The following is a 14,037-nucleotide window of genomic DNA, read 5'->3' as shown; positions in this document are numbered from 1 at the left end:
AAATTTGAAAATTGGGTGATAGTTTGGGGACGCAAAATTAAATTGTTCAAAAACAAAACAATGTTATACTTTGCCAAATTCAAAAAGTTTGCTGTGTTTCTGATTTTAAGTCATAAGTTCCTGGGTATGTTAATTACTCTGGGAGATTTGCTTATAAGTGAGCATAAATCATCACTGTGTTAATAAGTGCAAGTTGGTGTTCTAGGTTGGAAAAAAGCTATCAGAACTAATTCGAGATTCAGGCGGCCAAACATCTGGAACTGAGCAAGGCAGGTGGCAAGTCGAGCTTTCCCAGGCCGCAATTGAACTGATAGCAGTAAGTATCCTCCTCCCCCCCTAGAAGAAAAAAACTCAAGCTGACTAGAGGTACCTAGAGGTCAGGAGTTCAAGTTGAATTTCCTTGTAAGCAAGTGAAAAAATGTTGAACATTAGAATTCTCTTTGGCAGATTGTGACAAATTCAGGCCGTGCAAGTACGCTAGCAGCTACTGATGCCGCCACCCCTACTTTGAGGCGCATAGAAAGAGCAGCTATAGCTGCTGCTACGCCTATTACTTACCATTCCAGGTAGTTTTAGATTTTTTGTTCAGTGTGATTGTCTATATTAACTATCAACTTCTTTCTACTAATTTTCACCTTTTGACTGTCTGTCTTGTGGTCTATGCATATGAAACTCCCAGGGAACTTTTACTTCTAATCCATGAACACCTACAGGCATCTGGTTTGGGTGCAACTGCTACGGCACTGTTGAAAGAGGCCCAGTTGACTCCTCTGCCGTCCTTGGCAGCCCCATCATCTCTTGCTCACCAAACCTCCACCCTAGAAGCTCCCTATACTCGACTCCAATGGCCCTCTGGTCGAGCCCCTTGTGGATTTCTCACTAAGAAATCTAAATTTAGCGCATGGGATGAGGACACAAGCTTGAAGTTTGATTCAAATGTAACTTCTTCAAAGAAAAAACTATTAGCTTTCTCACCTAGTTTTGGTTTGCACTCAAGAAATCAGTTGCAATTCCATGATTCCCAGTCAGTATCTGCCAGGAAAGTCTTCAGTTCTTCAAAACAATCTTCTGCTCATGCAATTGCAGCAGAAACTCAATCAGAGTCCTTCACAAAACCTAATCTTGATACAGAATCCCTATGTAAGACTCCTATTATATTGCCAATGAAGCGAAAATTATCAGAGTTGAAGGATGTTGGGTCGATTTCGTTCTCCGGAAGGCGACTCCACACAGGCGAGCAAGGACCTCAGTCTCCAGTTTGTCCTACACCCAGTAGTCTTCGTAAAAGCAATCTACTGACTGATAATATTGGACTTTCTACACCAACTTCTAACCTTAGAGATCAGCATTGGCAATCAACGCCAATTGGTGGCTTGGCAGGTTATATGGATGAAAACCATTACGGTAACCCCCATATAGGTCAGGTGACACCATCCTCACAACTTGAGCTTTTAAATGATCCCCAGCCCAGCAGCACAGAGAGGTTAACTCTAGACTCTCTTGTTGTTCAATATCTGAAGCACCAGCATCGCCAATGCCCTGCCCCTATAACCACTCTTCCACCACTCTCTCTCTTGCATCCACATGTCTGTCCTGAACCTAAACGAAGCCTTGATGCCCCATCAAATGTAACAGCTCGACTTGGTACACGTGAGTTTAGAAGTATATATGGTGGGGTACATGGAAATCGAAGAGATCGCCAATTTGTTTATAGTAGATTTAGACCTTGGAGAACTTGTCGGGATGATGCTGGTGCACTTTTGACATGCATTGATTTTCTTGGGGACTCTTCCCGTCTTGCAGTTGGCAGCCACTCTGGAGAGCTCAAAATTTTTGACTCTAACAGTAACAACGTGCTGGAGAGCTGCACGAGCCATCAGTCTCCTTTGACATTTGTTGAATCCTATCTTTCTGGTGAGACACAGCTGCTGCTTTCGTCGAGCTCCCAGGATGTAAGGTTGTGGGATGCATCTTCAATCTCAGGTGGACCAATGCATCCATTTGAAGGGTGTAAGGCTGCAAGGTTTAGCAACTCTGGAAGCATTTTTGCAGCCTTGACAGTAGAGCCCTCTCCACGAGAAATTCTCCTCTACAATATCCAGACCTGCCAGTTGGAATCAAAGCTATCAGACACGTCTGCAAGTTCTACAGGCCGGGGGCATATATATTCTCTCATACACTTCAGCCCTTCAGATGCTATGCTGCTATGGAACGGGGTCTTGTGGGATCGGCGGGTTTCTGGTCATGTTCATCGCTTTGATCAATTTACAGATTATGGAGGTGGCGGCTTTCATCCAGCTGGGAATGAGGTATGTAGAGCCCTTGTTCTTATTTGATCATCATCATATGATTGAGAACCTGTTGAACTCTTCATCACTACAGAAAAATCGTCTTCCATTCCTTTTATCTACGTTATCCTATGTTCAATATATGAGGGAAAAAAATAAAGACAAGATTCTCTAAAAACATTTGAATGATCAATACTAAATATTTTTTGCCTTTGAACAATTGGGTTTGTTTTAAACCCAAATCCGAGCACTTGGCTTTTCTTTTTACTTATGATTGTTTTCATTCAAGTATGTACGTTATGCAGGGAGGATAAGTTAGTCATAAAAGACCACTTCCTGCTTTTTAAAAATACAATACTGTTTGCATGAAGTTCTGTTCACATCCACGTAGTTTTGGAAACTGTTCCCCTCCTCCGTTCCGTGATTCTTCTCAAATACAGAATTTTCATTTTGACAGGTAATTATAAACTCGGAGGTTTGGGATCTCCGGAAGTTTAGGCTCCTCCGAAGTGTACCTTCATTAGACCAAACGATGGTAACATTTAATGCACGTGGAGATGTAATTTATGCAATACTTCGGAGAAATCTTGAGGATGTAATGTCAGCAGTTCACACACGACGAGTCAAGCATCCTCTCTTTGCTGCTTTTCGCACAGTGGATGCAGTCAACTACTCTGACATTTCCACTATGCCCGTAGATCGTTGTGTCCTTGACTTTGCAAAAGAGCCGACAGATTCCTTTGTAGGGTTGATTACGATGGATGACCAAGATGAGATGTACTCTTCAGCTAGGATTTATGAAATTGGACGTCGAAGGCCAACAGATGACGATTCTGATCCTGATGACGCCGAGAGTGAGGAGGATGATGAGGATGATGATGATGATGATGCTGATGTGGACTCGTTACTGGGCCCAGATCTTGATGGGGATGGTGATAGTGATGCTGATGATATGAGTAATGATGATTATGATGATAGTGTTGGTGACCTTGATGATGATGATGACGATGACGACGATGGAGATTTCATGCTGGAAGGGGGAACGGGATTACTGGAGATTGTGAACGAGGGTGATGAGGATGAGGATGATAGCGAATTGGTTGAATCATTTAGTAGCGATGGGGATGATTTTATGGGGAACGTTTTTGGTTATTAAACGTTACGTAATTCTTAGATTTATTTTAAATTATGGCCCAGATTTTGTAATTATGCTGATAGAAGTTTTTACTTTTGACCGCAAGTGTAGAGCTGAAAACCAGCAGCAGTATCCAAGTCCACTATGTGAGAATTGAAATTATACGCTCGAACCAGAAAGTCACCGAAAATAGTTAGTTTTTTATTTTTTTCACCGAAGTGATCTTCTGGTTCTACCTGTTATGAATTCCGATGCCAAATACCGTGTGAGAGAGAACAATAATAATAGCATAGGATGGATGAGGGCGTTCAATCAATTTGTTTCCTGCAAAGGTGGAAACTGTTATACGGCAGCTCAAGAACGCGGATGACTACTAGGGAGTCCTAAAGTGCATTTGGGTGTCGGCTTGAAGAGGGAGACGAAGGGCACGATACATGAAGGAAAATAAACAAAGGTCAATTTCGGGTGGGCCTTTGGGCCGGATACATTTCAATAGAATTTCCATTATACAAGATTTATGATCAAATGTTCAAGGAGTAAGGGCCTGGCCCATAGTAGTTATGTGAGCCCATTTATAAGGGACTGTTATCTGTCATTTGCGTTGCTAGGTAGCTTTATCTTTATCTCAAGTTAGTTACAGATTTACAGCATATAGCGTCTGTGTATGGAGGTGTCTCCACTTATCAAAAGAATCAATACAAACAGAATACACTTTGTTTCATTCTCTGGAGGCTCTCACCCTCAAAGTGAGCAATTTTCCTTTATCTGAATCTCGGCTTATAACAGTTGGTATCTAGAGCTAGGCTATCCTTGGCTGATTCATCCTCAATGGCAGAAGGCACTAGAATGAACCAGTTGGCAGAAGGTTTGAATGGACTGAAGAACTCCACAGAATCTCAGTTTAAGACCTTAGAGACAGAGATGCTGGCACTAAAGAGGCAATCTGATGCGGTGGTCCGGCAGCTGGCAACATTGACTTTAGAGCTGCAGAAAAAGAATGTTGAACAACATGAAGATTCATCATCAAGAAACCATCACAGAAGGGAGGACACAGGGGAGAACATTGGTGAGTTAATTCCAAGGTCAGTAAGGTTGAAATTTCCCTCTTTCCATGGGGATGATCCCATAGGTTGGCTCTACAAAGCCAATCAGTTTTTTCTTATTTTATAACACACTACCCAACCAGAAACTCAGATTGGCCTCCTTTCACATGGAAGGTAGGGCAATGGTTTGGTTTCAAGATATGGAAACTTCAAGATCTATAGAGGACTGGGAAGGATTTGTTAGGGCATTCCTCATTAGGTTTGGTCCTAGCACATACGATGACCCTATGGAGGCTTTGACCAAACTAAGACAAACCGGGTCAGTAGAGGAGTATAAGGCAGAGTTTGAAAATTTGTCTAATAGGCTGCATAGATTGTCGGATTCACACAAACTAAGCTGTTTTTTGAGTGGATTAAAAGATGAAATTAGACTGTCAGTTAAAATGTTCAACCCATCTGATCTTTTAACAGCCTTTAGCTTGGCTAAAATTCAAGAAGAACTTGGGAGAGTGGGTAAAAAAGTTTTCAGAAACCCTTCAACAGGGATGGGTGAATCTAGTCATTTTAAAGGAAGTGGAAACCAAGCTGGACAGAATGTTAGTAAGGCTATAGTGCCCGTGCAAAAAATTAACTCAAGTCAAATGAAGGAGAGAAGAGAGCGAGGACTGTGTTATTATTGTGATTCCAAATGGAATCCGGGGCACAAGTGTAAGAGCCCCAAATTATTCCTCATAGAAGAGGTGGAGGATGATGAAGAAAAGAAAGTAGAGGAAGAGGTAGTAAACTTAGTAGAGGAAGGAAAAGAGCTGTTAGAAGTTAATGATGTAGGCATGAAACCTGAGATATCTTTACATGCCTTAATTGGATCCAATAACCCGAAAACTATGAGAGTGAAGGGTAAGTTGGCTGGTCAGTGGGTAGTTATTCTGATTGACTCAGGTAGCACTCACAATTTCATTGATACCACAGTAGCAAAAAAATCTCGGTTGACAGTTTGCAAGGAAGATACAGTGAAAGTAAGAGTGGCTAATGGTGAACAGTTATTATGTGAGGGCAGAAGCAAGGGAATCCAAATTAAGATCCAAGAAAATTCATTTACTATGGATTTTTTCTTACTGGAACTAGTAGGGTGTGATGTTGTTTTGGGTGTACATTGGCTACAAACTATAGGCACTATTTCATGGAACTTTGAAAAACTTACCATGCAATTTAACCACCACGGGCAGAATGTTGTGTTGCAGGGAATAATGTCCACACAGCTGCTGGAGGAGAGTTCCTGTAGCAAAATCAGCAAGTTAGAGAAGAAATGAGTAATACTACAACTAATCAATGAGCCAGAGATCATCCATAGTGTGCAGAAATGTCCCAAGAATGTGCAGAAAATGATTGATCAATTTCTTGATGTTTTCAAGGAACCCAAGGGATTACCACCATGTAGAGAGCAAGATCATTCAATCAACTTACTGCCAGGAGCACAGCTTGTGTCAGTAAGACCCTACAGGTATCCTTTCTTCCAAAAAGATGAAATTGAGAGAATCATTAAGGAGCTTCTGAATTCTGGGGTGATTCGCCCCAGTCAAAGCCCTTATTCATCCCCTGTTTTGCTGGTAAGAAAGGCCGATGGCACGTGGAGAATGTGTGTGGATTATAGGGCCTTGAACCAAGTAACCATAAAGGATAAATTTCTCATTCCTGTAGTGGAGGAGTTGTTGGATGAATTAAGTGGGTCTAAGGTTTTTTCTAAACTAGATTTGAGATCCGGTTACCATCAGATCAGGGTGAAACCTGATGATGTACACAAAACAGCCTTCCGAACCCACGAGGGCCATTACGAATTTTTGGTTATGCCATTTGGGTTGACCAACGCCCCACCCACTTTTCAGAATCTGATGAATGAAGTATTTAGACCTTTTTTAAGGAGGTTTGTGCTGGTGTTTTTTGACGACATTCTAATCTATAGCAAAGATGAGGAGGAGCATCTACAGCACTTACAATTAACCTTAGAAACTTTAAGGAAGCACCAACTATTTGCTAAAGAGTCTATATGTTGTTTTGCATGCTTGGAGGTGGGATATTTGGGTCATTTAATCTCAGCCCAGGGAGTTAGAACCGACCCTGAAAAACTGAGGGCCATGGTAGAATGGCCTCAACCTAAATCTATTAAGTCTTTGAGCGGCTTTCTCGGGTTGACAGGGTACTATAGAAGGTTTATAAAAAATTATGGAGTGTTGGCTGCCCCATTGACAGCTTTATTAAAGAAAGATAATTTTAAATGGGGGGATGCTGCAGATGAGGCATTTTTTAGACTGAAACAGGCTGTAAGCAGCCCACCAGTGCTGGCCCTTCCAGATTTCAGCAAAACATTCGTGATAGAGTGTGATGCTTCAGGCAAAGGGGTTGGGGCTGTACTCATGCAAGGTGGCCAGCCCATATCTTTTTTCAGTCAAGCACTCAAAGGTAGGGCACTCTCCCTATCTACTTATGAAAAAGAATTATATGCATTGGTCACAGCTATTCAAAAATGGAGGCCATACCTTTTAGGCAGATCCTTTGTGGTAAGGACTGATCATCATAGTCTGAAATACCTCTTGGACCAGAAAATTGGTACTCCCATGCAGCAAAAGTGGTTAAGTAAGATACTTGGGTATGATTTTGTAGTGGAATTCAAAAGAGGAATAGAGAATAGGGTGGCTGATGCTCTTTCTCGGCAAATGGAAGAAGATGAAGTTTTTGTGGCCTTGCTGTCCGTGCCTAGCTTGGAATGGTTGGAAGATATTCAACAAGGCTATACGAGGGATTCTAAGGCATTGGAGTTGCTATCTAAGTGTGAGGAGGGTCAAGCACCTCAACACTATTCTATGAGGGAAGGAGTGTTGTATTATAAAGGGAGGATTTATGTGACTGAAGATATCTCACTTAAGAATAAACTCCTGGAATTTTTGCATGGGAGCTCATGGGGGGGTCACTCTGGAATGGATAAACCATTCACAGGGTAAAAAGGGAATTCTACTGGCCTAAGATGAAGAATGAAGTAAGGGCATTTATCAAAGGATGCCAAACATGTCAGCAGCAGAAGATATATCATAATTTCCCCAATGGTCTACTACAGCCTCTTCCCATTCCATTACAACCATGGACTCACATTACCATGGACTTCATCGAAGGGTTGCCTAACTCCAGTGGCTTCAGTATTCTATGGGTAGTGGTTGATCGCCTAACTAAATACAGCCACTTTGTACCCTTGGGTCATCCCTACACGGCTAAGTCAGTGGCCCAGCTATTTGTGAAGCACATACTCAAACTGCATGGGTTACCATAGTCAATAGTATTTGATCGAGACAGCACTTTCACGAGTACTTTCTGGAGGGAATTATTTAAAGTGCAGGGGGTCAAATTAGAATTTAGCACAGCCTATCACCCACAGACAGATGGGCAATCCGAAGCTGTGAACAAAAGCTTAGAAACCTATTTGAGGTGTTTTGTAGGTGATCGACCAAAGGACTGGGTCAAGTGGGTACCCTTGGCAGAATGGTGGTACAACACCACTCAACACACTTTTACCAAGCTCACTCCATTTGAAGCCTTATACGGGTATAAACACCTGAAGTTAACTTCATACATTCCAGGAACCACACAAGCAGAGGAGGTTGAAACAGAATTGAAAGACAGAAATCTCATCATCCAACTTCTTCGTTACAATTTAAGCAAGGCTCAAGAGAGAATGGTCAAATACTCAAATTTAAAAAGGAAAGATCGAAAGTTTACTGATAAAGTGATAAAAATTACATGATAAAGCTGCTTAAGTGAATGAATTATTTAACAAAAAAATGAATTAAGCACTTAATTATGTATTGATTTTTAATACTTGACTCAATGTTAAATTCTGATTAATATCCCAAATTTTATTCTGATAATTTACTTATGTTGCAGGGCATTGTGGAAAAGATATTAAAATTATATGGGTATTATTGGAAGTACCTAATGCCAGCAGCAAAAGAATTGTGCACTGCAGGCTGGCTCAAAACGCGAGAGATGTGGACGTGAAACGCAAGAGACGTGCGCACTGGGCTGGGCTGCAGTGGAATGAAACGCTGGAGCTGGAACGAAGCAGACTCACGTGGGCTGGGCTGCAGTGGAATGAAACGCTGGGGCTGAACTCGAAACGCACAGCTGCGGACGTGAAATGCAATGGCAGATTAAAACGCACAGCAGCAGGAGATGCGGACGAAGTGAAATGCGGACGCACGCACGCATGAAACGCAGGCGAGCTGAACTCAAAACGCGCTGGGCGAACACATGAAACGCGGAAGATGCAGCAGGCAGAGACGTGCGCACTGGGCTGGAGCCGAAACGCACGCACGCACTGGGCTGGAGCTGAAACGCACGCACGCACGCTGGGGGAGCCGACTCAAAACGCAAGGGGGAGAAACTGAAAATGCGGAGTGAGGCGTGCGCGAAAACAGAGATATAAAATGAAAATTTTCATTCGTGCGCCTCACTTCTCTTTCGGCAGTTTTTATTTTTAGTCTTCTTCCGCACAGTTTTTTTTTCTTTTCGGTTTTATTTTCGCACAGTGTTCATCTTCCTCTTCAATTTATTTTTCCAGTTCATTTTATTTTTCTGCAAGTTTGTATGTTTTTGGGTTTTGAATTTCAGCACATTTGTGGGATGCAGTATATTTTTATTCAGTAATTTTCATTTGAAACAGTATATGATGATGTTAGATTTTTATTTTCTTGAGCATTTTGTTAATCTAGAGATGATAGGCTAGATTTTTAGCTTGGGATTCAATGAGTAACCCGTGACTATTTGGGATTGGATTGACTTCAATATTTAGTGTTTTTAATGATTAACTTGGTAGATTATATCTCAATGTGTATTTAGAAAATATTAGAGTTCTTTGTTCTTGGTTTAGATCAATTGTAGACGTAAAGGCACAATTGATACTTGAACAAGTAACATGACTTTAATAATTTTCTTTCATTTTCTATGATTGTTATATAATTTATCAAGTAGTTTTATTAAAATAAAATTGTGGTTCATTGTTATATTATCCGACTATGATTTCTAGGAATGAGAAAATGGTCGAGAGAAAATAAAAAGAGAAGTAAATCCATCATCAAATTAGTGGGTGAAAATTGCATCCCAAGTGTTTGTTTAATTGTTTCTTACAAGTTTAAGTCAACTTCCATACGATTTCTTTAAATCCCTTTAATCTTAGCAATTTCAGAAAAATAGATTCTCTTTTATTTTCAGCTTTGCTTATGCTTGAACGTCCCGACAATTTCACTCATAATTCACTCTACACTCCCTTAGTAAATATCCACATTTAGGTGTTAATATTGTTAGTGGTTAAGTTTAGGAATTTATTTCTCTTTGCTGATTATTTTAAATTTTCGTGTCACTCCAAACGGTAATATGTGGTCTTGCGAAAATGAAATGTTTGCTAAATTCTCATTGTCCCTGTGAATTCGATCTTGGGATTTACCCTTGTATTACTTTGACAGCTTCTACGCTTGGAAGTCGAAATTAAAAGCTGATCAAGTTTTTGGCGCCGTTGCCGGGGACAACTGGTGTTTAGCAAAGCATTCTCATATTGTTGAGAAGACGTTTGTAGCGTTGTGAACCTCTTCACAACTTGGGTGACATTTTTCTTAATTTATTTTTTCTTTATTTTATTTTTATTTTATTTTATTTTTGTTTGTTTTGTTGTTGTTTGTCTTGCATATACTTTTATTTTCTGTTCTTATTTGTATGACTGGTTGGAATAGGGACCAAACTTCTCGGTTGGTTAGGACAGAATCACAAGCATATTTTACCTCAGCATCACTTTCTTTTGAGTCATCTTCTGACACTAATAGTACCATGGCTGAAGATGAGAATCATGATCGGGAAGTAGTGAATCAGAATAGGACACTTAGAGATTATTTACAACCTGTCAGAACTAGTACCCCCTCATGCATAATCCTACCTTTGAATGCAAATGTCTTTAATTTCAAACCTGGAATGATTCCATTAATTCCACATTTTCATGGCATGGATTTCGAGAATCCGTACCTTCATATCAAAGAATTTGAAGAGGTTTGTTCTACATTCATGGATCCAACATGCACTGAGGAGGTTATTAGACTAAAGTTGTTTCCATTTTTCTTGAAAGATAAGGCTAAAACATGGTTAAATGCATTAAGACCTAGATCTATAGGCACATGGCAGGAAATGCAAACTGAATTTTTGAAGAATTTTTTTCCAATACATAGGACAAATGCACTTAAAAGACAAATCATGAACTTTGCCCAAAAAGATTCTGAAACTTTTTATCAAAGTTGGGAAAGGTTCAAAGATCTTTTAAATGCTTGTCCTCATCATGGTTATGAAAATTGGCGTTTGATAAGTTTTTTTTATGAAAGTTTGACACCTAAAATGCGCCAATTTGTACAAACCATGTGTAATGGAGAATTTTTTGACAAAGAGCCTGAGGAAGCATTTGAATATTTTGATTACCTTGCTGAAAATGCTCAATCTTGGGACACAACTGATGTGCATGATAGGTCTAGGCAAATTGAGTCTGGTCATGGAAAATACACTTTAAAAGAAGATGATGATTTGCGTGCTAAGTTAACCTTGTTGTCTAGAAAAATGGAAGCTATGGAATTGAAAAAGGTAAATGAAGTGCATGCTGTCCATAAAAATTTAGAGAAGTGTGGCATATGTGAGGATCATGGGCATGCAACTAATGAGTGTCCCACGATCCCCGCATTCAAAGAGGTATTGTTGGACCAATCTAATGCTGTAAATATGATACAAAAACCATATTCTGGTCCTTATTCTAATTCTTATAATCCAGGATGGAGAAACCACCCAAATTTTGGGTGGAGGAATGACCAGCAATTAGCTCCAGCAGCCTTGGCTCCAGGACCCTCTCAACTCGCAATTCAAGCACCTCCAATGCAAAAGAAGGGTCTTGAGGAGACGATGCATCAATTGTCAAACACCTTGCAGCAGTTTATGCAGGGTCAAGCAACAATCAACAATCAAAACTCTCAAGCGATAAATGACATTCGGAGCACACTCACAAAGATGACTACGGCTTGGAGCTCTCAAGAGAAAGGAAAACTTCCTGCACAACCTCAACCAAATCCACAAAGTCAACCACCACAAGGAGCGGTTGAGAGCTCAAATGTGAGGCAAGTGAAGGCGGTCACTACTTTGAGAAATGGTAAGGTGGTGAACATTCCAACTCAAGGTTCAGACAAGGCTGGTAAGGTCTCTAAACTTGTACTAAATGAGGCTGAAAATGGTGAGTTTGAACAAAATGAAACTGAAACTGAAAATATTTCATGTCCTGTACCTGCTCCTTTTCCTCAAATATTGGTTTCTCTGCACAAAGACAAACACCAAGCTGAAATTTTAGAAATATTAAAAAATGTTAGGATTAATATCCCTTTGTTGGATGCTATTCAACAAATTCCTGCATATGCTAAGTTTCTAAAAGATTTGTGTACAGTTAAAAGAAAATTAAATGTGCAAAAGAAAGCCTTTCTTACTGAGCAGGTCAGTGCCATAATTCAGAGTAATACCCCATCAAAATATAAAGATCCCGGTTCACCAACAATTGCTTGTGTTATAGGAAGTTCAAAAATTGGTCAAGCATTGTTAGATCTAGGTTCAAGTGTGAATTTGCTGCCTTATAATGTTTATGAGCAACTTGGTTTGGGTGAATTAAAACCAACTCCTATAATTTTACAACTAGCAGATAGGTCTATTAAAATGCCAAGAGGAGTTGTTGAGGATGTTTTGGTTCAAGTGGATAAATTCTTTTATCCCGTTGATTTTGTTGTGTTGGATGTTCACTTGACACCAAAATCTTCTTTTCAAGCACCTGTGATTCTTGGGAGACCTTTTCTTGTTACTTCAAATGCATTAATAAATTGTAGGAGTGGTGTTTTAAAGCTGAGTTTTGGGAACATGACTCTTGAACTAAATATTTTCAATATTTGTAGGCAACCTCAAGACTTGGAAGATGTACAAGAAGTGAATCTGTTGGAAAGCATCCTTGAGGAGGAGACTTATTTGGCATATCAACCCACTAACCTGCTGTTTGAGTTAGAAAATTTTTGTGAACTTCTCAATGATGACACCCCCATTGATGTTTCTCATGTTTTTAATGCAGAAAATAAATTGGAGACTAAATGGAGGCCAAAGATTGAGCAACTCCCACCATTGACAGCAAGTTTGAAACCTTCAGCAAATGAAATCCCCACACTAGAGCTGAAACCATTGCCAAGTGACTTGAAATATGCATTTCTGGGACCGGACAGCACCTTTCCAGTGGTGATTTCAGCCCAACTCTCTCATGATCAAGAAGGCAAATTGATGGAAGTCTTAAAGCAACACAAATGTGCCATTGGGTGGACAATAGCAGATATAAAAGGTATAAATCCTCTTGTGTGCACTCATAGGATTTACTTAGAAGAAAATGCTAAAGTTTCTAGGGAGATGCAAAGGAGATTAAATCCTACCATGAAAGAGGTGGTAAAAACAGAGATTTTAAAATTACTTGATGTGGGAATCATCTACCCTATTGCGGACAGCAAGTGGGTAAGCCCCATTCATGTAATTCCAAAAAAATCTGGGCTTACCATTGTGAAAAATGAGAAAGATGAACTGATTCCTACTAGGATTTCTACTGGTTGGCGAATGTGTATAGATTATAGGAAGTTGAATGCCGCCACTAGGAAAGATCATTTCCCTTTGCCATTTCTTGATCAAGTGCTAGAAAAAGTTGCGGGTCATGATTTCTATTGCTTTCTTGATGGATATTCTGGTTTTTACCAAATAGAAATAGCACCCGAAGATCAAGAGAAAACAACTTTTACTTGCTCGTTTGACACTTTTGCATTTAGAAGAATGCCTTTTGGACTATGTAATGCACCTGCTACTTTTCAAAGATGTATGCTTAGTATTTTCAGTGACATGATTGAAAACTGTTTGGAAATATTCATGGATGATTTTTCAGTGTTTGGCAGTTCTTTTGATGCATGTTTGACTAATTTACAAGTTGTTTTAGCCAGGTGTGAAGAGAAGCATTTGCTTCTCAATTGGGAAAAGTGTCATTTCATGGTTCAACAAGGCATAGTTCTGGGTCACATAGTCTCATCACGAGGTATTGAAGTTGATAAAGCTAAAATTGAACTTATTTCCAAGCTTCCTATACCCAAAACAGTAAAAGAAATCAGATCATTTCTTGGGCATGCTGGGTTTTATAGGAGATTCATTCAAAATTTTAGTTCTATCTCTAAGCCTTTGTGTGAGTTACTTATGCATGATGTTGCTTTTGAATGGACCTCTTCTTGTCAAGATGCTTTTGATAAGCTGAAAATTTTGCTCACCACAGCCCCTATCATGCAGCCCCCTGTTTGGTCTATTCCTTTTGAGATAATGTGTGATGCTAGTGATGTAGCCATAGGAGCTGTTCTTGGACAGCGTATAAATAAGTTCCCACATGTCATTTCTTATGCAAGTAAAACTTTAAATGGAGCCCAAAGAAATTATTCTACCACAGAAAAGGAAT

The 14,037-nt window shown here is 39.9% G+C and overlaps 1 protein-coding gene and 1 non-coding gene across 2 annotated transcripts; one reads left to right on the top strand and one right to left on the bottom strand.

Annotated features, from left to right (window-relative positions):
* Positions 1 to 205: 205 nt before the first annotated feature.
* On the top strand, positions 206 to 3,636 carry LOC118347619 (DDB1- and CUL4-associated factor homolog 1-like; the record flags this gene model as incomplete). The annotated part of the gene is made up of 4 exons (XM_035687266.1): positions 206 to 316; positions 448 to 566; positions 680 to 2,309; positions 2,746 to 3,636. Coding segments are annotated over 4 exons (2,559 nt in total), but the record flags the coding sequence as incomplete, so codon positions are not given.
* A 7,094-nt stretch (positions 3,637 to 10,730) lies between these two features.
* LOC118347620 lies at positions 10,731 to 10,837 on the bottom strand. Its single transcript, XR_004800814.1, has one exon. It is a non-coding gene; the product is annotated as a small nucleolar RNA R71 (small nucleolar RNA).
* Between the last annotated feature and the right edge of the window lie 3,200 nt (positions 10,838 to 14,037).

This window comes from Juglans regia, unplaced genomic scaffold, assembly GCF_001411555.2.
Source record: "Juglans regia cultivar Chandler unplaced genomic scaffold, Walnut 2.0 Scaffold_99, whole genome shotgun sequence".
Lineage (NCBI taxonomy): Eukaryota > Viridiplantae > Streptophyta > Magnoliopsida > Fagales > Juglandaceae > Juglans > Juglans regia.
Note: the sequence above shows the minus strand (reverse complement) of the source record. Positions and strands in the feature narration are given on the sequence as shown.